A 20672-nucleotide genomic window follows, 5' to 3' on the forward strand; every position below is an offset into this window, starting at 1 on the left:
ACTCTGGTTGACCCTGGGGGTGTGTGATGGGACAGTGTGGAGGGAGCTTCACTCTGGTTGACCCTGGGGGTGTGTGATGGGACAGTGTGGAGGGAGCTTCACTCTGGTTGACCCTGGGGGTGTGTGATGGGACGGTGTGGAGGGAGCTTCACTCTGGTTGACCCAGGGTGTGTGATGGGACAGTGTGGAGGGAGCTTCACTCTGGTTGACCCTGGGGGTGTGTGATGGGATGGTGGGGGCCTGGGTGTCTCTCTGTGACAAGCTGTACACCAGGACCTGAGATTCACTGATCTCCCCTCCGTATCCACAGGGCCGGATGTTCAGCAATACCTGCGAGGACTCCAGGGACCTTCTGGCTCATCAGGAAACGGGATCAGTCGTGCCGAGCTGGAGGCTTATGTCACGGATTTCAGCAGAAGTAATGGCCGCGCTGGTCGGGTTTGCGGGGGGGAGTGTGGAGACTGTGGGGTGTGAGTGTGTCATGTGCGGTGCTGAGGAATGCTGTGAACATTCGGATGTTGGACCCAGGTAGTGTGTGTGGAGAGAGAGAGAGAGATAGATAGATATGCGTGTGTGCGTGTCTGTTGAGGGGCTGAGCTGTCAACCATTCCCTCTGGTGCCACTCTATCCCAGCTGGCACGGTGGAGGGGGCAGGTGGTCAGTGAACAGAGGCAGCCAGTGCCCCTCCCTAAGAGCAGCCTCCATCCAGATCATCCCTCTTGCTGGCTCTGTGTCTGCTGGTATGTGAAAGCTCACTTCCTGGGCTCTCCAGGTCCAGTCCCCAGGTCACACCTTGTCTGGAACCCTCCCCTCCTTTCCCTTCCCATCCCGCTCTCCGGCCCCTCCCCACTCCTCTCACGGAGCCCTCTCATGTTGCAGGTTGGTTGGCCGGATCAGGACGCCCAGGACCTCCGGGACCTCCCGGACCTCAGGGACCACCAGGGTCTCTGTCCGTATCCAGGGATCTCACAGACTTTCTGCAGGGTGAGTCCTCCAGGGATCGGGTGGAGGGGGGAGGGGGGAGGGGTCGCGTAGGGGTGAGCTGAGCAAGGAGTCTCGGGTCGGGTGAAGTGGGGTGCAGAGCTAGGGGACAGGGTGCGACTGGTCCTCGATTCATGACCCCTACCCCCCCACCCCCGGCAGAGGCTGACCTGCCATGTGATCCAGTGATTAACCAGACAGGTTGGATGGGCAGAATGGTCACTCAGTGCTCTGACCCACAGTGAAAGGTCACTGGTCTCCGACGGTCAGATCCGCTCAATCGGTCAGTTCAGTTCAGTGGTCTCATCCAAAACCCCATCTGTATCTGAGCTCAGTGTGGGGTTACAGTGGATTGGGCTAGATTATACAGAGAGTCTCTGCCCCAGAGACCAGATACCGCCACAACTGTCTGTCCTCTCTCACGGATCCTGCCCTACCGTGCCTACCATTGCACACCAGCGTCTCTGAATGCCTGCAACCCATGTGCTCAAACCCCTCTCCATCTGTCCCATCATCAGATCTACCCCCTCTCCACCAGATCCATTACCAGACCTAACCCATCTCCATCTGCTCTGTCACCATATCTAACCCCTTCTCCATCTGCCCCATTGCCAGATCTAACCCCTCTCCATCTGCCCTGTCACTAGATTTAACCCCTCTCCATCTAGCCCATCACCAGACCTACCCCCTCTCTCCCACCCCACACACAGCTGATATCCCTGAGGGACCAGACTCCACATTCTCCCCACTCTTGAGACCAGAGTTTCTCCTACACTCCCCCCAGCGACATCAGTGAGTACTTCGATATAACGTCCCTGTCTGTCTCCCTCACACAGCATCACCCTACCTGATGAATCCCTCTGGGAGGTTACAGTCCCATTGAAGTTGGTATTGGTTCATTATTGTCCCACAGACCAAGAGCAATGAGAAGCTTTGGTTTCTTTCATTCAATAAGAATGAAAGGAAACAAGAATTCAGAAACTAATATTAGAGAGAAAAAGAGTGCAGTGCAGGTGGGCTAATAAAGTTCAAGGGTCACAAGAGATCAACAGTTCATCTGCATTGTATGAGAGATCTATACGAGACTGAAGAGATCAAAGCTGTCCTTGAGCCTGATGGTATGCAATTCAGAGTTTTATACCTTCTGTCCAAACGGGAGAGGGTAGATGTGGACTGCTTGCTGGCTCTTCACTGAAGCAGTGATAGGTATAGATGGAGCCAGTGGAAGGGAGGTGGTTTGTGTGACAGGCTGGGCTGTGTCCACAACTCTCTATGACGCTCCGTCTGTCCTGAACAGAGCTCCTTGACCCCTCGTAAATGCCGGTACCTCTGCTTCCTGAATGCCCTAGTGATTTCTGGTTCCCTCTGCAGATGAAAACGTTCGGAGATATTTGAAGGGACCTCCTGGACCACCAGGTCCACAGGGTCCACCCGGGAGCCCAGGTTACTTGGAGAGGGAGAGAGTGAGAGACGCACGGCTGGATTACGGAGACATCGCCCGCCGGCTGCAGGACTACCTGAGGAGTGAGTGTGTGACAGACTGACAGCGGCGGCATATCCACCCACACAGACCACCGCTGGGCTGGGCTGAGGAGGGACCCTGGGTAACCTGCCACCTCCTCATTGACCACGGGATGGATTTGGAGAGGGGTGAGACCAGCGGTAGAGGGAGGAGTAAGGGGCAGGGTGCAGACTAGAACCCCAGGATTGACAACATGGCTGAAGGACTCAGTGGAGAGCGAAGGCGGGTAGGCAGCCATCCTGGGATAGAGTTGGGACTGTATAGGTGGAGCCAAGCCACTGCTGAATTTGGGAGACAAAGGACCTCACAAGGAGCAGTGGGCACCCAATGCTGCCCCTTGTCAAGAATCCCTGTCCAGGGGGACCACCATGGAGTGGGAGCTGAGGGACGGACGGTGGGGAGTATAATCACCAGCCTGTGGAATGGTTTGTGGGTGGGATCCTGATGTGTAAATGGTCCTTTGGGGTGGGGGTGACCCCCGAGCGGGAATAGCCCAATTCCACAGCCAGGAGCCAGGATCAGGAAGCCAGGAGCTGGGAACGGGGAAGGGAAGAGATTAGGGATGGGGAGTTGGGCTGGGATTTGGAAGAGAGGTTCAGGGAGATGGGATCAGGAGTGGAGAAGGGAGGCTGCGCGGTGGCTACGGTCCATAAATGCCAACCCCATGATCACTTAGCGCTGCTGGGTTTGTGGTTTCACTGCCTCACTCTCTCTCTCTCCTCTATCAGGTTCTGGTACAGTCCTCCAGGTGCAAGGACCCCCAGGACCTCCAGGAGCACCAGGAACATCAGGTTCCATGTCCAGTGCTGAGCTGTTGGCTCTGCTACAGAGTGAGTATTGGCACCCCAATGTCCGTCCCTACACTGGGGCCCGTCACCAGTATCTGTACCCTGGGAACACCCCCAAGCCATGGCAGGGTGTTCCAGCTTTGGGGGAGCACGGATACCAGTGATGGGTCCTTGGGACACCTGACCCCAGAGACAGGGAACTCCAGGGACACCCACACTCCCCTGGGACCCCCACCTCCACCTTGTCTTGGACACCCTGGCAGAGTCTGTGAACTCAGAATGTTCATCCCCAGAGATGGTGAACCGTCTACATCCAGGGCCCATTGGCCCACCCAGGTGATGTGTGGGGTGGCTCGGGGGGACCTGGGATGTCCTGACCAGAAGCGGAGGGATGGCGTAGGGAGGGAGGAGGAGGGAATTAACGCCTGGGACATTCCAGCGCCACTGTATAACTTGTTCCTTTGCCTTCAGGTCCTCAGTTCCGTGGGATCATTGGACAACCTGGACCACCTGGACCACGGGGTTTACCAGGCCCCGCAGGACCTCCCGGACTTGGTGGAGGGAACCTTCGTGTCGAAGATGTTCTCGCCTATATTCAGAGTAACTTGATCTCCTGCATGTTTAGAAAATGTTTTCTGTGGCTTGTGTTGTATTGCACGGTGTGCTGGGGAGACCGCGTGTCTGGGGGCACAGTGAAACCCTGGGTTTGACCCAGCCCGGACTCTGGTGGGCTTAGACCTCAGAGAGCCTGGCACCCCTTCCCTGGTGTCAAACTCTCCCAAGTAGGTCAGGGAACTCTCCCTGGCTGGGACCAGTTCCCAGGCTCACCCCAGTTTCTAACCTCTGTGTTTGTGTGTGTGTGTGTCCAGATTCAGGTTACAGTGTGAGAGGCCCCCAGGGACCTCCTGGGCCTCCTGGACCCCCAGGGAGTGGTTTCAATTCCCAGGACCAGCAGCAACTCAGGAGTGAGATTATTAATTATTTCACAAGTAAGTACTGTGACTGTTTGGTTTTATGTGCTGATAACTGAAGCCCCCTGCCTGAGAAGGGAACTTTGTGTTCCCACTGGGGTCTGGTGTGATAGTAGCAGGAGCACCTAGTGAAGGGTTGACACTCTGTGTTGGACTCGAGGCTGAGGACGTCCCTGGTTGACAGCTGGACAAACTGTTCAGTATCCATTCTACTGTAGTCTGGGCTCCCGTTTTCCTCATGAATCCTCTGAGGCCGATGCAGGTTCATTTACCCTCTACACTGAAACACAGTGAAATGCTTCATGGCATTAACAACCAATAAAACCCAAGGATGTGCTGGGGACAAAGCCACAAGGCCAGCACCAAATGTGGCTTCTTGTGGCCACATTTTTGTGCTCTGGCTGTGACCCTTGTAATGAAGGAATAAAGTGGAACTCCAAAGGTATTACTGTCGTGACTTGAGAGAACCCTGGTGAATGAATCGACCCCTTCCACCTCTCAGATGCTGCTCAACACGCTGACTTCTTTCACCCTTTTGTCCTCGTTCCAAATTCCAGCATGGCCCCTCACCCCCGCCACACCATCAGTAAGATCACGGCTGACCTTTTACCCCTGGGCCACTTCCCTGCGCCGTCCAGAGATCAGTCCATCTTGCCGCCCATCCTGCCGACGACCGTATTTCCACTGCTGCCTGGGGTAGTGATTCCCACCACTCTCCCTCTCTCTGGAGGGGTTCCTTCCCACCACAGTCACCCCAAACAGGTGGGACGGCTCTCAGCAGCTGGAACATCTTGGATCGTGGCCCCATTTCCTTTGTTGGACACTCAGCTCTGCTGCCTTGTGTTTGTCAGCCCGAGTTACAGAAGGATTTCATTATCCCGAGTCCACTCCCATGACTTCTTGCCTGGGACGCGTCAAAATCAAAATAAGGCAAAGTAATTTATTATCAAAGTACAGATATGTCTCTGTATACTATTGTGTGATTTATTTTCCTGCAGCACCCCAGGAAGACAAAGAAATATAATAAATTTATGTAGATGGGGAAGTAGGTAGACAATTACACTGAGAACATGAGTTTCAATGACACTAAAAGTGAGCTGTAGATTGTGGAAACAAGTCAGACTTGTGGTAAATAAAGTTATCCATGTTGGTTCAGGACACTGATGGTTGAGAAGTAATAACTGTCCCTGAACCTGGTGCTGCGGGACCCATAGCTGCTGCTTGATGGCATTAGTGGGAAGACAGTGTGGCCCGAGTGCTAAGGGTCGTTGATGATGGATGCTGCTTTCTTATGGCAGTGCACCATGTAGATGTGCCGAATGGTGCATTAGGGTGCCGTAGAGATTGTACAAACTCCTCCAGCCTGACGACCCACCGCTCTATGCACAGTGCAGCGGTGATGGTGTTTAATGTTACTCGTGTGTCTGTCCTGTGTAATGTGTTCTCTTCACTGGTTCTAACGACAAGAGTGCCAGTGCGCCCGTGCTCCGCTCTCCCTCTGGTAATCCAGCCTCTCTCCCACAGGTGACAGGATGAGGCCATACATCACGGGCCCCCCAGGACCTCCAGGCCACGTTGTAATCTCTGAACTGGCCCCACGACTTCTCCAGTACATGCGAGGTAAGTCATCAGTGGAGAGGCAACTTAAGTTCATTAAAGATGAACTTTATTTGTCATATGTACATAGAACATTCAAACATATGGTGAAATGCATAATTTTTGTCAATAAGCCACATTGTCCAAGGATGTTCTGAGGACAGCCCACAGGTGTTGCCATGCTTCCAGCATAGCATGCCCATAACTTACCAACCCTAACCCATACATCTTTGGAATGTGGGAGGAATCCCACCCAGTCGCAGGGAGAACGTACAAACTCCTTACAGACAGTATTGGAAATTGAACCCTGGCTACACTGTTGATGCTTCCATCAAAATCAGAGCATGTTGACCTTGAACGAGCCTCTTGCTTTTCCAGACAATGGGCTGATTGATTCCCATGTCGTCACTGGTGGGGGTTCAGGGCATAATGGACACCTGTGGCGAGAGCGAACTTACGGAAATGGCACAGACTTCGAGAACTACATGAGAGGTAGGACCATTGTCGTAGGGCGGGGAGAGGCCGGGACGAGGGCAAGTGGTGGGAGGGGGGAGATTCGGAAGGTGGGTTAAGAGGGGGTGTCATTGTGGGATGAAGAGTTTGGAATGAAGGGTTCATGAAGTTGCTGTGTTCGAACATTAATTGCCCTTCAAACTCAAACATGAAATAACTTTTGATGAAGGGAGGCTGGGCATGTTAGGTCTTTACTCACTGTGTTTAGAAGAATGAGATGTGATATTATATAAGCACACAGTTCTGAGGAGGACTGATAGAACTGAAAGGGTGGTTCCCCTGGTGGGGTAGCTAGACCCAGGGTCCAGATGGAACGCCCACTACAGACAGAGGTGACAAGGGAGGTGGAACACTGGAATTCTCTGCCGAAGATCCATGGAGTTGCTGAAAGTATTCAGTGTGGAGGCTGACTGATTGTTGAACTAGAGTACGTTGAGAGGAATGGAAAGAGTGAGAAAGATGGATCATTTGTGATCACATTACTTGGGTAGGGCAACCTCAAGGGGCTGTGTGGCCTGTTCTTGCTCTGGTTTTGTGTATTTTCATTCCAGTGCTTATTCTGCTAATCACTATATTACCCAGTAACTGGTTCCCATGTCGTCCTCTTGTAGATAATGGCTGGACAAGTCACACATCCCACACTTCGTCCCGGAGCTCGGGCGCGCCTGGGGTAACCAGCTGGCTTCAGTTCGATTGGGAGAAAGTGTTCAACGGGAACAGGACAGCGTATGAGGAATTCCTGCGAGGTGAGAGCTGTTGTGTAATTGGAGTCTGGAGTTCAATTCTGGTGTCCTCTGTAAGGAGTCTCAGAATGTCCTCCCCATGAATGTGTGGGTTTTCTCTGGGTCCCCCGGTTTCCTCCCCACAGTCCAAAGACGTACCAGGGTTATCGGTGATTGTAATTTGTCCCAAGATTAGGTTAGGGCTAAATTGGGGTTGCTGGGTAGTGCACCTCAAAAGTAATTAATTAATGTCATTTCCAGTACAGAAGTGTAAAGGAGAACAAAATAATTGTTACTCCAGATCTGATGCAGCAGAGGAAAAAAAAACTCACATGATAAAGAACACAGTAATAATACTAACAGAATAAATATAACTCCATATAACGTTAGATTCTGGACTAGTTCCTGAGGATTGGAGGGTGGCTAATGTAACCCAACTTTTTAAAAAAGGAGGGAGAGAGATACCGGGGAATTATAGACCGGTTAGCCTAACGTCGGTGGTGGGGAAACTGCTGGAGTCAGTTATCAAGGATGTGATAACAGCACATTTGGAAAGCGGTGAAATGATCGGACAAAGTCAGCATGGATTTGTGAAAGGAAAATCATGTCTGACGAATCTCATAGAATTTTTTGAGGATGTAACTAGTAGAGTGGATAGGGGAGAACCAGTGGATGTGGTATATTTGGATTTTCAAAAGGCTTTTGACAAGGTCCCACACAGGAGATTAGTGTGCAAACTTAAAGCACATGGTATTGGGGGTAAGGTATTGGTGTGGGTGGAGAATTGGTTAGCAGACAGGAAGCAAAGAGTGGGAATAAACGGGACCTTTTCAGAATGGCAGGCGGTGACTAGTGGGGTACCGCAAGGCTCAGTGCTGGGACCCCAGTTGTTTACAATATATATTAATGACTTGGATGAGGGAATTAAATGCAGCATCTCCAAGTTTGCGGATGACACGAAGCTGGGTGGCAGTGTTAGCAGTGAGGAGGATGCTAAGAGGATGCAGAGTGACTTGGATAGGTTGGGTGAGTGGGCAAACTCATGGCAGATGCAATTTAATGTGGATAAATGTGAAGTTATCCACTTTGGTGGCAAAAATAGGAAAACAGATTATTATCTGAATGGTGGCCGATTAGGAAAAGGGGAGGTGCAACGAGACCTGGGTGTCATTATACACCAGTCATTGAAAGTGGGCATGCAGGTACAGCAGGCGGTGAAAAAGGCGAATGGTATGCTGGCATTTATAGCGAGAAGATTCGAGTACAGGAGCAGGGAGGTACTACTGCAGTTGTACAAGGCCTTGGTGAGACCACACCTGGAGTATTGTGTGCAGTTTTGGTCCCCTAATCTGAGGAAAGACATCTTTGCCATAGAGGGAGTACAAAGAAGGTTCACCAGATTGATTCCTGGGATGGCAGGACTTTCATATGAAGAAAGACTGGATGAACTGGGCTTGTACTCGTTGGAATTTAGAAGATTGAGGGGGGATCTGATTGAAACGTATAAGATCCTAAAGGGATTGGACAGGCTAGATGCAGGAAGATTGATCCCGATGTTGGGGAAGTCCAGAACGAGGGGTCACAGTTTGAGGATAGAGGGGAAGCCTTTCAGGACCGAGATTAGGAAAAACTTCTTCACACAAAGAGTGGTGAATCTGTGGAATTCTCTGCCACAGGAAACTGTTGAGGCCAGTTCATTGGCTATGTTTAAGAGGGAGTTAGATATGGCCCTTGTGGCTACAGGGGTCAGGGGGTATGAAGGGAAGGCTGGGGCGGGGTTCTGAGTTGGATGATCAGCCATGATCATAATAAATGGCGGTGCAGGCTCAAAGGGCCGAATGGCCTACTCCTGCACCTATTTTCTATGTTTCTATGTTGGGGAAGTCCAGAACGAGGGGCCACAGTTTGAGGATAGAGGGGAAGCCTTTTAGGACCGAGATTAGGAGAAACTTCTTCACACAGAGAGTGGTGAATCTGTGGAATTTTCTGCCACAAGAAACAGTTGAGGCCAGTTCATTGGCTATATCTAAGAGGGAGTTAGATATGGCCCTTGTGGCTACGGGGGTCAGGGGGTATGGAGGGAAGGCTGGGGCGGGGTTCTGTGTTGGATGATCAGCCATGATCATAATAAATGGCGGCGCAGGCTCGAAGGGCTGAATGGCCTACTCCTGCACCTATTTTCTATGTTTCTATAAGATGGCTTATATACATACAAAGATTGATTGTATGTCCAAAAAATGATGCTAGACACAGGAGTATTTGTACATATGGTGATAAAGTAGTGGTGGTTGGGGGTGTGAATGGGTGAATTCGTGGGTGGATGTGTTGATCAGCCTTACTGCTTGTGGAAAGTAACTGTGTTTGAGTCCAGTGGTCCTGGTGTGGATGTTAGATAGCCTTTCCCTGACGGGAGTGGAACAAACCGTCCGGGAGCAGGCTGGGTAGATTGTTACTGGCCCTTTTCTGGCATCTTTTGGTAGATACGTCGCTTATTCAGGTAGGCTAGTGTCAGTGACGTGTTGGGCAGTTTTGACTACCCGTTCAATCCAGGAAAAGTTAGAGATACAACAAAATGAAAGCTGACTTAGTGTTAACCTTGTACCCCAGGAGGATCGACCTCTGCAGTGGGTGTGAGAGTGAAATGTTTATCGCTGTTACCAATTCCAACATTGTTCTCCTCCAGACTACGGCTGGGCAATGCACGCATCCCACGGCTCGGGGGCATCCAACCACAGACAGTTCGATTGGGAGAAAGTGTTCAACGGGAACAGGACAGCGTATGAGGAATTCCTGAGAGGTGAGAGCTGTTGTGTAAAATTCTCGGCCACTGCAGGGGAATTATAGGCGTGGTACAGCATCTCAGACAAAACTTGGGAGGAGCTGGTTCAAGGTTTTGAATCCCAGGGCCGTGATGGCACTATTTCAAGTGGATCACTATCTAACATCACAAACTGCATTACCCTGACCACATCCCTTACTCTGTGATGTATCCTCATGGTCTGAGCAGAGCCACTGAATTCAGCCCTTGAGATCGGGGCAGGGAATTGGTCCATCAATCTTCTCCAGATTCACCTCAGAGTGGCTGCCTCTCTGGGTGGATTATGGGTGCATCAAGATGCGCACTGTTAATCAACCAGTTTGTGTCTCAAGTTAGTGGAAGGTCAGGGTAGGTGGGTGTTCCAGGTACAGTCACCAAGACAACAGTCTCTCACCATTTACCTCTGGTTTTAAATTTGAGGGCTGGTTACAGATCCACTCGCCCTTTCTGAATGTCTCGGCAGAATTGCTTGTCTTTGCTGGAAATACTTAGTTGATTGGCGATATCACTCTGTCACAGGCAGAGTGGACTGCGAGCCAACCCAAATTCCAGCCTTCTGCTCAGTTTGAAAAACCCCTGACCTGTCCAAAAGCTAACAAGGTGACCACTGCCAGTCTGAAGGAAAATAGAAACTGGGAGGCGTTGGCTTAGGCAGCCTCTGTGGTAGAGAGATGCAGACAACATTTCACTAGATCCAAGATTAAAGATTAGTACCATGGGAGAGTAATGGTTAGCACAACACTATTACAGCTCAGGGCATCAGAGTCTGGAGTTCAATTCTGGTGTCCTCTGTAAGGAGTCTCAGAATGTCCTCCCCGTGGAATGTGTGGGTTTTCTCCGGGTCCCCTGGTTTCCTCCCCACAGTCCAAAAACGTACCAGGGTTATCGGTGATTGTAATTTGTCCCAAGATTAGGTTAGGGCTAAATCGGGGTTGCTGGGCAGTGCACCTCAAAGGACTTATTTCACACTGCACCTCAAAAGTAATTAATTAATGTCATTTCCAGTACACAAGTGTAAAGGAGAACAAAATAATTGCTACTCCAGATCTGATGCAGCACAGAAAAAAAAACTCACATGATAAAGAACACAGTAATAATAGTAACAGAATAAATATAAACACATAAGATGGCTTATATACACACACTTATTGATTGTATGTCCATAAAGTGCCGCAAGGCACAGGAGTATTTGTGCATAATGTGATAAAGTAGTGGTGGTTGGGGGTGTGGATGGGTGAATTAGTGGGTGGAGATGTTGATCAGCTTTACTGCTTGTGGAAAGTAACTGTGTTTGAGTCCGGTGGTCCTGCCGTGGATGTTAGATAGCCTTTCCTTAATGGAAGTGGAACAAACTGTCCAGGAATAGGCTGGGTAGGTTGTTACTGGCCCTTTTCTGGCGTCTTTTGGTAGATAGTTATAGTCATACTTTATTGATCTCGGGGGAAATTGGTTTTCGTTACGTCCCTTATTCAGGTAGGCTGGTGTCAGTGACGTGTTGGGCAGTTTTGACTACCCGTTCAATCCAGGAAAAGTTGGAGATACAACAAAATGAAAGCTGACTTAGTGTTAACCTTGTACACCGGGAGGATTAACCTCTGCAGTGGCTGTGAGAGTGAAATGTTTATCGCTGTTACCAATTCCAACATTGTTCTCCTCTAGACTACGGCTGGGCAATGCACGCATCCCACGGCTCGGGGGCATCCAACCACAGACAGTTCAATTGGGAGAAAGTGTTCAACGGGAACAGGACAGCGTATGAGGAATTCCTGAGAGGTGAGAGCTGTTGTGTAAAATTCTCGGTCACTGCAGGGGAATTATAGGCGTGGTACAGGGTCTCAGACAAAACTGCATGAAGTTGACAGATGGGAGGATCTGGCTCAGGGTTTTGAATCCCAGGACTGTGATGGCACTATTTCAAGTGGATCTCTATCTAACATCAGAAACTGCATTACCCTGACCACATCCCTTACTCTGTGATGTATCCTCATGGTCTGAGCAGAGCCACTGAATTCAGCCCTTGAGATCGGGGCAGGGAACTGATCTGTCAGTCTTCTCCAGATTCACCTCAGAGTGGCTGCCTCTCTGGGTGGACTTTGGATACATCAAGTTGTGCACTGTTGATCAACCAGTTTGTGTCTCAAGTTAGTGGAAGGTGAGGGTGGGTGGGTGTTCCAGGTACAGTCACCAAGACAACAGTCTCTCACCATTTACCTCTGGTTTAAGTTTGAGGGCTGGTTACAGATCCACTCGCCCTTTCTGATTCTCTCAGCAGAATTGCTTGTCTTTGCTGGAAATACTTGGTTGATTGATGATATCATTGTGTCACAGGTGGAGTAGACTGCGAGCCAACCCAAACAACAGCCTTCTGCTCAGTTTGAAAAACCCCTGACCTGTCCAAAAGCTAACATGGTGACCACTGCCAGTCTGAAGTAAAACAGAAACTGTGGGAGACATTGGCTTAGGCAGCCTCTGTGGCATAGAGATGCAGACAACATTTCACTAGATCCAAGATTAAAGATTGGTCCCATGGGAGAGTAGCTGTTAGCACAACACTATTACAGCTCAGGGCATTAGAGTTTGGAGTTCAATTCTGGTGTCCTCTGTAAGGAGTCTCAGAATGTCCTCCCCGTGGAATGTGTGGGTTTTCTCCGGGTCCCCCGGTTTCCTCCCCACAGTCCAAATACGTATTCAGGATTATCGGTGATTGTAATGTGTCCCAAGATTAGGTTAGGGCTAAATTGGGGTTGCTGGGCAGTGCACCTCAAAGGGCTTATTTCACACTGCACCTCAAAAGTCATTAATTAATTAATTAATGTCATTTCCAGTACACAAGTGTAAATGAGAACAAAATAATTATTACTCCAGATCTGATGCAGCACAGAAAAAAAACTCACATGATAAAGAACATAGTAATAGTAGTAACAGAATAAATATAAACACACAAGATGGCTTATATACACACATTGATTGATTGTATGCCCATAAAGTGATGCTATGCACAGGAGTATATGTATATTAGGTGACTTCGATAGGAAATGATAAGGTAGTGGTGTTTGGTGGTCTGGAGAAGTGGATTAGTGGGTGGAGATACATCTTTGAACTCTGGAGGTGTTGATCAGCCTTACTGCTTGTGGAAAGTAACTGTGTTTGAGTCTGGTGGTCCTGGTGTGGATGTTACATAGCCTTTCCCTGACGGGAGTGGGTCAAACAGCCCATGAACGGGCTGGGTAGATTGCTACTGGCCTTTTCCAGCACCTTTCTGTACATAGAAAGGTGCTGGAAAAGGGCCAGCAGCCCTTGCTAATATGTCCCTTATTCAGGTAGGCTGATGTCAGTGACGTGTTGGGCAGTTTTGACTACCCGTTCAATCCAGGAAAAGTTGGAGATACAACAAAATGAAAGCTGACTTAGTGTTAACCTTGTACCCCGGGAGGATCAACCTCTGCAGTGGGTGTGAGAGTGAAATGTTTATCGCTGTTACCAATTCCAACATTGTTCTCCTCTAGACTACGGCTGGGCAATGCACGCATCCCACGGCTCGGGGGCATCCAACCACAGACAGTTCGATTGGGAGAAAGTGTTCAACGGGAACAGGACAGCGTATGAGGAATTCCTGAGAGGTGAGAGCTGTTGTGTAAAATTCTCGGCCACTGCAGGGGAATTATAGGTGGGGTACAGGGTCTCAGGCAAAACTGCATGAAGTTGACAGATGGGAGGATCTGGCTCAAGGTTTTGAATCCCAGGACTGTGATGGCACTATTTCAAGTGGATCTCTATCTAACATCAGAAACTGCATTACCCTGACCACATCCCTTACTCTGTGATGTATCCTCATGGTCTGAGCAGAGCCACTGAATTCAGCCCTTGAGATCGGGGCAGGGAACTGATCCGTCAGTCTTCTCCAGATTCACCTCAGAGTGGCTGCCTCTCTGGGTAGACTTTGGATACATCAAGTTGTGCACTGTTGATCAACCAGTTTGTGTCTCAAGTTAGTGGAAGGTGAGGGTGGGTGGGTGTTCCAGGTACAGTCACCAAGACAACAGTCTCTCACCATTTACCTCTGGTTTAAGTTTGAGGGCTGGTTACAGATCCACTTGCCCTTTCTGAGTCCCTCGGCAGAATTGCTTGTCTTTGCTGGAAATACTTGGTCAATTGGCGATATCACTGTGTCACAGGCAGAGTGGACTGCGAGCCAAACCAAGCACCAGCCTTCTGCTCAGCTTGAAAAACCCTTGACCTGTCCAAAAGCTAACAAGGTGACCACTGCCAGTCTGAAGGAAAATAGAAACTGTGGGAGATGTTGGCTTTGGCAGCCTCTGTGGCAGAGAGATGCAGACAACATTTCACTAGATCCAAGATTAAAGATTGGTCCCATGGGAGAGTAAAGGTTAGAACAACACTATTACAGCTCAGGGCATTAGAGTTTGGAGTTCAATTCTGGTGTCCTCTGTAAGGAGTCTCAGAATGTCCTCCCCGTGGAATGTGTGGGTTTTCTCCGGGTCCCCCGGTTTCCTCCCCACAGTCCAAATACGTACCAGGGTTATCGGTAATTGTAATTTGTCCCAAGATTAGGTTAGGGCTAAATCGGGATTGCTGGGCAGTGCACCTCAAAGGGCTTATTTCACACTGCACCTCAAAAGTCATTAATTAATTAATTAATGTCATTTCCAGTACACAAGTGTAAATGAGAACAAAATAATTATTACTCCAGATCTGATGCAGCACAGAAAAAAAACTCACATAATAAAAAACACAGTAATAATGCGAACAGAATAAATATAAACACATAAGATGGCTTATATACAACAATTGATTGATTGTATGCCTATAAAGTGATGCTATGCACAGGAGTGTATGTACATTAGGTGACTTCGATAGGAAATGGTAAGGTAGTGGTGTTTGGGGGTCTGGAGAATTGGATTAGTGGGTGGAGATACGTCTTTGAACTCTGGAGGTGTTGATCAGCCTTACTGCTTGTGGAAAGTAACTGTGTTTGAGTCCGGTGGTCCTGGTGTGGATGTTAGATAGCCTTTCCCTGACGGGAGTGGGTCAAACAGCCCATGAACAGGCTGGGTAGATTGCTACTGGCCCTTTTCCAGCACCTTTCTGTATATATGTCCCTTATTCAGGTAGGCTGGTGTCAGTGACGTGTTCGGCAGTTTTGACTACCCGTTCAATCCAGGAAAAGTTGGAGATACAACAAAATGAAAACTGACTTAGTGTTAACCTTGTACCCTGGGAGGATCGACTTCTGCAGTGGGTGTGAGAGTGAAATGTTTATTGCTGTTACCAATTCCAACATTGTTCTCCTCTAGACTACGGCTGGGCAATGCACGCATCCCACGGCTCGGGGGCATCCAACCACAGACAGTTCGATTGGGAGAAAGTGTTCAACGGGAATAGGACAGCGTATGAGGAATTCCTGAGAGGTGAGAGCTGTTGTGTAAAGTTCTCGGCCACTGCAGGGGAATTATAGGCGTGGTACAGGGTCTCAGACAAAACTTCATGAAGTTGACACATGGGAGGATCTGGTTCAAGGTTTTGAATCCCAGGACCGTGATGGCACTATTTCAAGTGGATCTCTATCTAACATCAGAAACTGCGTTGACCTGACCACATCCCTTACTCTGTGATGTATCCTCATGGTCTGAGCAGAGCCACTGAATTCAGCCCTTGAGATCGGGGCAGGGAACTGATCCGTCAGTCTTCTCCAGATTCACCTCAGAGTGGCTGCCTCTCTGGGTAGACTTTGGATACATCAAGTTGTGCACTGTTGATCAACCAGTTTGTGTCTCAAGTTAGTGGAAGGTGAGGGTGGGTGGGTGTTCCAGGTACAGTCACCAAGACAACAGTCTCTCACCATTTACCTCTGGTTTAAGTTTGAGGGCTGGTTACAGATCCACTTGCCCTTTCTGAGTCCCTTGGCAGAATTGCTTGTCTTTGCTGGAAATACTTAGTCGATTGGCGATATCACTGTGTCACAGGTGGAGCAGACTGTGAGCCAACCCAAACACTGGCCTTCTGCTCAGCTTGAAAAACCTCTGACCTGTCCAAAAGCTAACATGGTGACCACTGCCAGTCTGAAGTTAATATAGAAACCGTGGGAGACGTTGGGTTAGGCAGCCTCTGCGGTGAGAGATGCCGTCAATATTTCACCAGATCCAAGATCAACCGGCACAGGAGCGTAGTGGTTAGCACAATACTATTACAATTCAGTGCATCGGAGTTTGGAGTTCAATCCTCGTGTCCTCTGTAAGGAGTCTTGGTACGTCCTCCCCGTGGTTTTCTCTGGGTCCCCCGTTTTCCTCCCACAGTCTAAAGATGAACCAAGTAGTTTATTAATGATTGTAAATTGTCGCAAGATTAGGTGAGAGTTAAATCGGGGTTGCTGGGCAGTGCAGCTCAAAGGACTTATTTCACACTGCACCTGAAAAGTCAGGTTTCACTAGGTACACTTAATGTCCGAGAAATGTATACAGTACACATCCTGTAATTCTTTTTCTTTGCAAACATCTACGAAAACAGAGGAGTGCCCCAAACAATGAATGACAGTTAAATGTTGGAACCCCAAAGTCCCCCCATCAGCAGCAGCAAAGCAACAATCCCCCCCTCTCACTGCCTGCGGGAAAAGCATCTCCACCCCTCACCGAGTACTTAAGCGTGCAGCAAAGCATCAATAAAGACACAGACTTGCAGTACCCCAAAGACTACCCATTCAGCCCGTATTTTGACATTTCACAGGCTCTCTGTCTCTCCCTAGTAAGGGAAAAAGAGATGTCCCCGTTTCACAGCGAGAGGGGAGACGTAACAAAACAACGTGCTGATTTATGGTGTTAAAAGTCTGTTGCGCTGTTTTTTCCCCAAGCTCTGTGCCCAAAGAACTTGGGTCTCTGGGCACACAGCCAGCAGCTAGCTCGCTGCTTACGATCTTCCGTCTCCCACGACGCATCTGGCAGGGCACCAACCTCGAGTCCCCCCAACTCCAGAGCCACGAAAATCTGTCACCCTGACGGCGTGCTTATTTTATTGTCATATCCAATACACCAATGTAAAGAACAAAATAATTGCTACTCCAGATCTGAGGCAGCACAGAAAAAAACTCAAAACGATAAAGAACACAGTAATAATACTAACAGAATAAATATAAATACACAAGATGGTTTATCTACATACAAAGATTGATTGTATGTCCAAAAAGTGATGCTAGGCACAGGAGTTTATGTACATAAGGAGACTCTGACTGGAAGTGATAAGGTAGTGGTAGTTGGGGGCACGGAGGGGTGGGTTCATGGGTGGAAGTGTTGATCAGTCTTACTGCTTGGGGTAAGTAACTGTTTTTGAGTCTGGTGGTTCTGGCGTGGATATTACGTAGCCTTCTCCCTAATGGGAGTGGGACAAATGGTCCATGAGCTGGGTGGGTGGGATCCTTCATGATGTTACTGGCACGTTTTTGGCACTTTACTGTATATACGTCCTTGATGGCAGGTCGGCTGGTGCTGGTGATCCGTTGGGCAGTTTTGACTACACGTTTGATCCAGTAAAATTCGGAGATACAACAAAATGAAAGCTGACTTAGGGTTAACCTTTTTATCCTGGGAGGGATCAATCTCTGCAGTGGGCATGAGAGTGAAATGTTTATCGCTGTTACCAACTCCAACATTGTCCTCCTGTAGACAAAGGATGGGCGATGCACGCATCCCACGGCACCGCAACATCCAACCGCAGACAGTTCGATTGGGAGCAACTGTTCAATGACAACAAGGAAGCTATTGAGGAATACCGGAGAGGTGAGAGAGCAGGATTGGGAAAGGTTCTGGGTGTGGAGTGGGCTGTCGGTGTCGGAGAGATCCCAGAGTCGCGGAGAGTGGGATTGGCAAAGACAACAGATACAGGCAGGTTTAGAGTTTGTGTCATGCTGCAGTCATCGGATCTGTGCTCACAGCTCAGTGTTCCCCAACGCCCTCACATACCATCCTGCCATCACTCTCCACTCACCTCAAAATTACACCACTCACACCGCACCTTGTGTGACCAATGCTCTCCCCCACCCTTTGAGACTCACTGCATGGTTTACTGTACATCATAAAACCATTCACTGTCTAATACAAGACAATATCCCATCTAGCTTGATCCCAACCATAAGAACATAAGAAATAGGAGCAGGAGTCACCCAGCTGGCCCGTTGAGCCTGCTCCGCCATTCAATAAGATCATGGCTGATCTGGCCATGGACTCATCTTCAGCTACCTGCCTTTTCCCCATAACCCTTAATACCTGTACTATGCAAAATTCTATCCAGCCTGGTCTTAAATATAGTTCCTGAGGTAGCCTCTACTGCTTCATTGGGCAGAGAATTCCACAGATTCACCACTCTCTGGGAAAAGCAGTTCCTCCTCAACTCCATCCTAAATATACTCCCCCGAATCTTGAGGCTATGCCCCCTAGTTCTAGTCTCACCTACAAGTAGAAACAACTTTCCTGCCTCTATCTTATCTATCCCTTTCATAATTTTATATGTTTCTATAAGATCTCCTCTCATTCTTCTGAATTCCAGCAAGTACAATCCCAGGCAACTCAATCTCTCCTCATAGTCTAACCCCCTCATCTCTGGAATCAACCTAGTGAACCTCCTCTCCATTGCCTCCAAAGCCAGTATATCCTTCTTCAAGTAAGGAGACCAGAACCCAGTACCCCGTACAAATGAGGCATAACCTCCCTGTTCTTAAATTCAATCCCTCTAGCAATGAAGGCCAACATTCCATTTGCCTTATTTCTCTGTATACCCAGTTCACGGGCTAACTCACACCCTAACCCGGACATTTTTGGGATATGGGAGGAAATTGGAACACTAGGAGGAAACCCAGGTGGTGTTGGGTATGACATACCAAATCCTTACAGACGGTAGCAGAATGAACACAGATTTCTGGTGCTGTAATAGCGTTATGCTAATCGCTAATTGTGCTGTCCGTAACTTGGTTGAATTGGAAGCACAGAATCGTTCAGTGTGGGAACACACCCTACAGCACATTGAGTTCACACCAACCATCCATCTATACCTCATTCCCATCAATTCCCCCTATCCTACCCCTTACCCACACACTGGGGGGGGGTGGGGGTGGGATTTTATAACAGCTGATGACTCCTCCCCCACCCCAAGTTGTTAGGATATGGGAGAAAATCGGAGCACCCGGGGGAAACCCACATGGTCGGAGGGAGAACGTGCAAACTCCACACAGACAGTGCCAGAGGTTGGGATCGAATCTGAGTCTCTGTGATTGATGTTCTGTACATGGCTCTCATTTGACTGCAGGTAGCAGAACACACCGTACATCCTCCAGCTCCTCCAACCGTTTGGGTGGTCCTGGAACCCAAGGCATTGCTGACAGCACACACCACACGTCCCATCGATCCAGTGCTTCCGGGGCACAGTCATCAGTGTGGAAGGAGGAAACATACAGGAGTGGCAATAAGCTGGAGGACTTGAGGAAAGGTGAAGACCCCGCCCTATTCCAAACACTGCTACAGGAAGAGTGGCCATCCCTGATCTGTAGTGGGGCTCTGAGCATAGCATTGTCTGGGAATCTACAACAAAATCAACACTGGACCAACTCAGTGGGATAGTCAGCCTCTGCAAAGGCAAAGGGATAGTTGAGGGTTTAGCTCAAGACTTTTCATCAGGGCTGGGTCCCAACACAAACCACTGTCTTGCACCCATTTGTCTCCATAGATGCTGCTTGACCTGCTGAGTCTGTTTGTGGGTCTGATCATATTGTCACACGTCGCCTGAAACTGGTTCTGTTGACCATCTCACTCCTGACAACCCTCCAGAGTCTAACAGGTGCAGGCTCGAAGGGCCGAATGGCCTACTCCTGCACCTATTTTCTATGTTAAGAATTATTCAGTAATGCACACCACCAAAAAAAATGTATTAGAACGATAATAGATGGAGGTGACTGTGCCGTTAGAGACCAGGTCGATAAGCCCCAGGGTCATGAGCAGAGGGGGCCCAGAGTCTCCAACACTGCTGACCAATCAGGTGGCTGCCCTTCTCTACCAATCACCTTCCATCTTTGGTGGGGAGATTCCCAATCTTTGGAGCTGGTTTGTCAATCCCACTGTGGACCCAGCAGTGCTGCGGGTTGGTTGGAGAGGGTAGGGGAAGGGAGGGCAGGTATAATCATCTCTGGATCACACGGGGGGGGGTGGAGGGGAGGATCTTGGCACCATCACTATTCTGGCTGAGGTCAGCCCTGAACTTGCCACTGGGGAAAGGTTAACTTACTTCTGCCAATTTAATGTTGTAGCAACACATGGGGATGCTCGCGTTGCGTGGGTGTCAGGTGAGAACCAGGGAGAAAGCTGGAGAAGGAGAGCGCAATGGAGAGCGGAAGGTGGGGAGCGCAGACACCTGGTTCATTTTGCAGGGATTAGAACACTGCCCCTCCGTCTGGGAGTGACCGGCCTAGGCCTCGCACTTTGCTCCCATCCGACCCCACACACTCACACACTGTTGTCCAAGTTCAATTACATCTCCCCAGGGCGGAGGTTCCACACTCCACAGCTCTCAGTAAAGTTCCCCCTCTCAGAATTAAATGGGTGATCCTTTTGTACTGAGACTGCGGTCATTTCAGCGTCTCACTTTTCATTTACTCTTTGAAGCTCCATGGACGTTGTCCCAATCTACATCCGACTACCAAATTTAACCCAGGGTGGAGCTGTGAATCATGAATTCCAACATTACTAAGTCTTCCTGTGACCAGCC

At 49.2% G+C, this 20672-nt stretch overlaps 1 protein-coding gene across 2 annotated transcripts in view; it reads left to right on the forward strand.

Moving 5' to 3' along the window:
* Positions 1–20672, forward strand: part of col17a1a (collagen, type XVII, alpha 1a) — a 78461-nt gene that overhangs the window by 54694 nt on the left and 3095 nt on the right. Inside the window, exons 45-59 of one of the 2 annotated variants that reach the window (XM_063071438.1) lie at positions 311–418; positions 880–984; positions 2353–2505; positions 3232–3333; positions 3763–3891; positions 4161–4280; positions 5787–5882; positions 6237–6350; positions 6983–7117; positions 9777–9890; positions 11571–11684; positions 13418–13531; positions 15227–15340; positions 17585–17698; positions 19221–19400. In XM_063071438.1, coding sequence (XP_062927508.1) covers positions 311–418; positions 880–984; positions 2353–2505; positions 3232–3333; positions 3763–3891; positions 4161–4280; positions 5787–5882; positions 6237–6350; positions 6983–7117; positions 9777–9890; positions 11571–11684; positions 13418–13531; positions 15227–15340; positions 17585–17698; positions 19221–19400 — 1812 coding nt within the window. Of the gene's footprint in view, positions 1–310; positions 419–879; positions 985–2352; positions 2506–3231; positions 3334–3762; positions 3892–4160; positions 4281–5786; positions 5883–6236; positions 6351–6982; positions 7118–9776; positions 9938–11570; positions 11685–13417; positions 13532–15226; positions 15341–17584; positions 17699–19220; positions 19401–20672 lie in introns of those variants that run through there. The other variant, XM_063071439.1, reaches the window with a different exon arrangement.

The sequence above is a fragment of the Mobula hypostoma genome, chromosome 19 (genome assembly GCF_963921235.1).
Source record: "Mobula hypostoma chromosome 19, sMobHyp1.1, whole genome shotgun sequence".
In the NCBI taxonomy this organism is placed as follows: Eukaryota; Metazoa; Chordata; class Chondrichthyes; order Myliobatiformes; family Myliobatidae; genus Mobula; species Mobula hypostoma.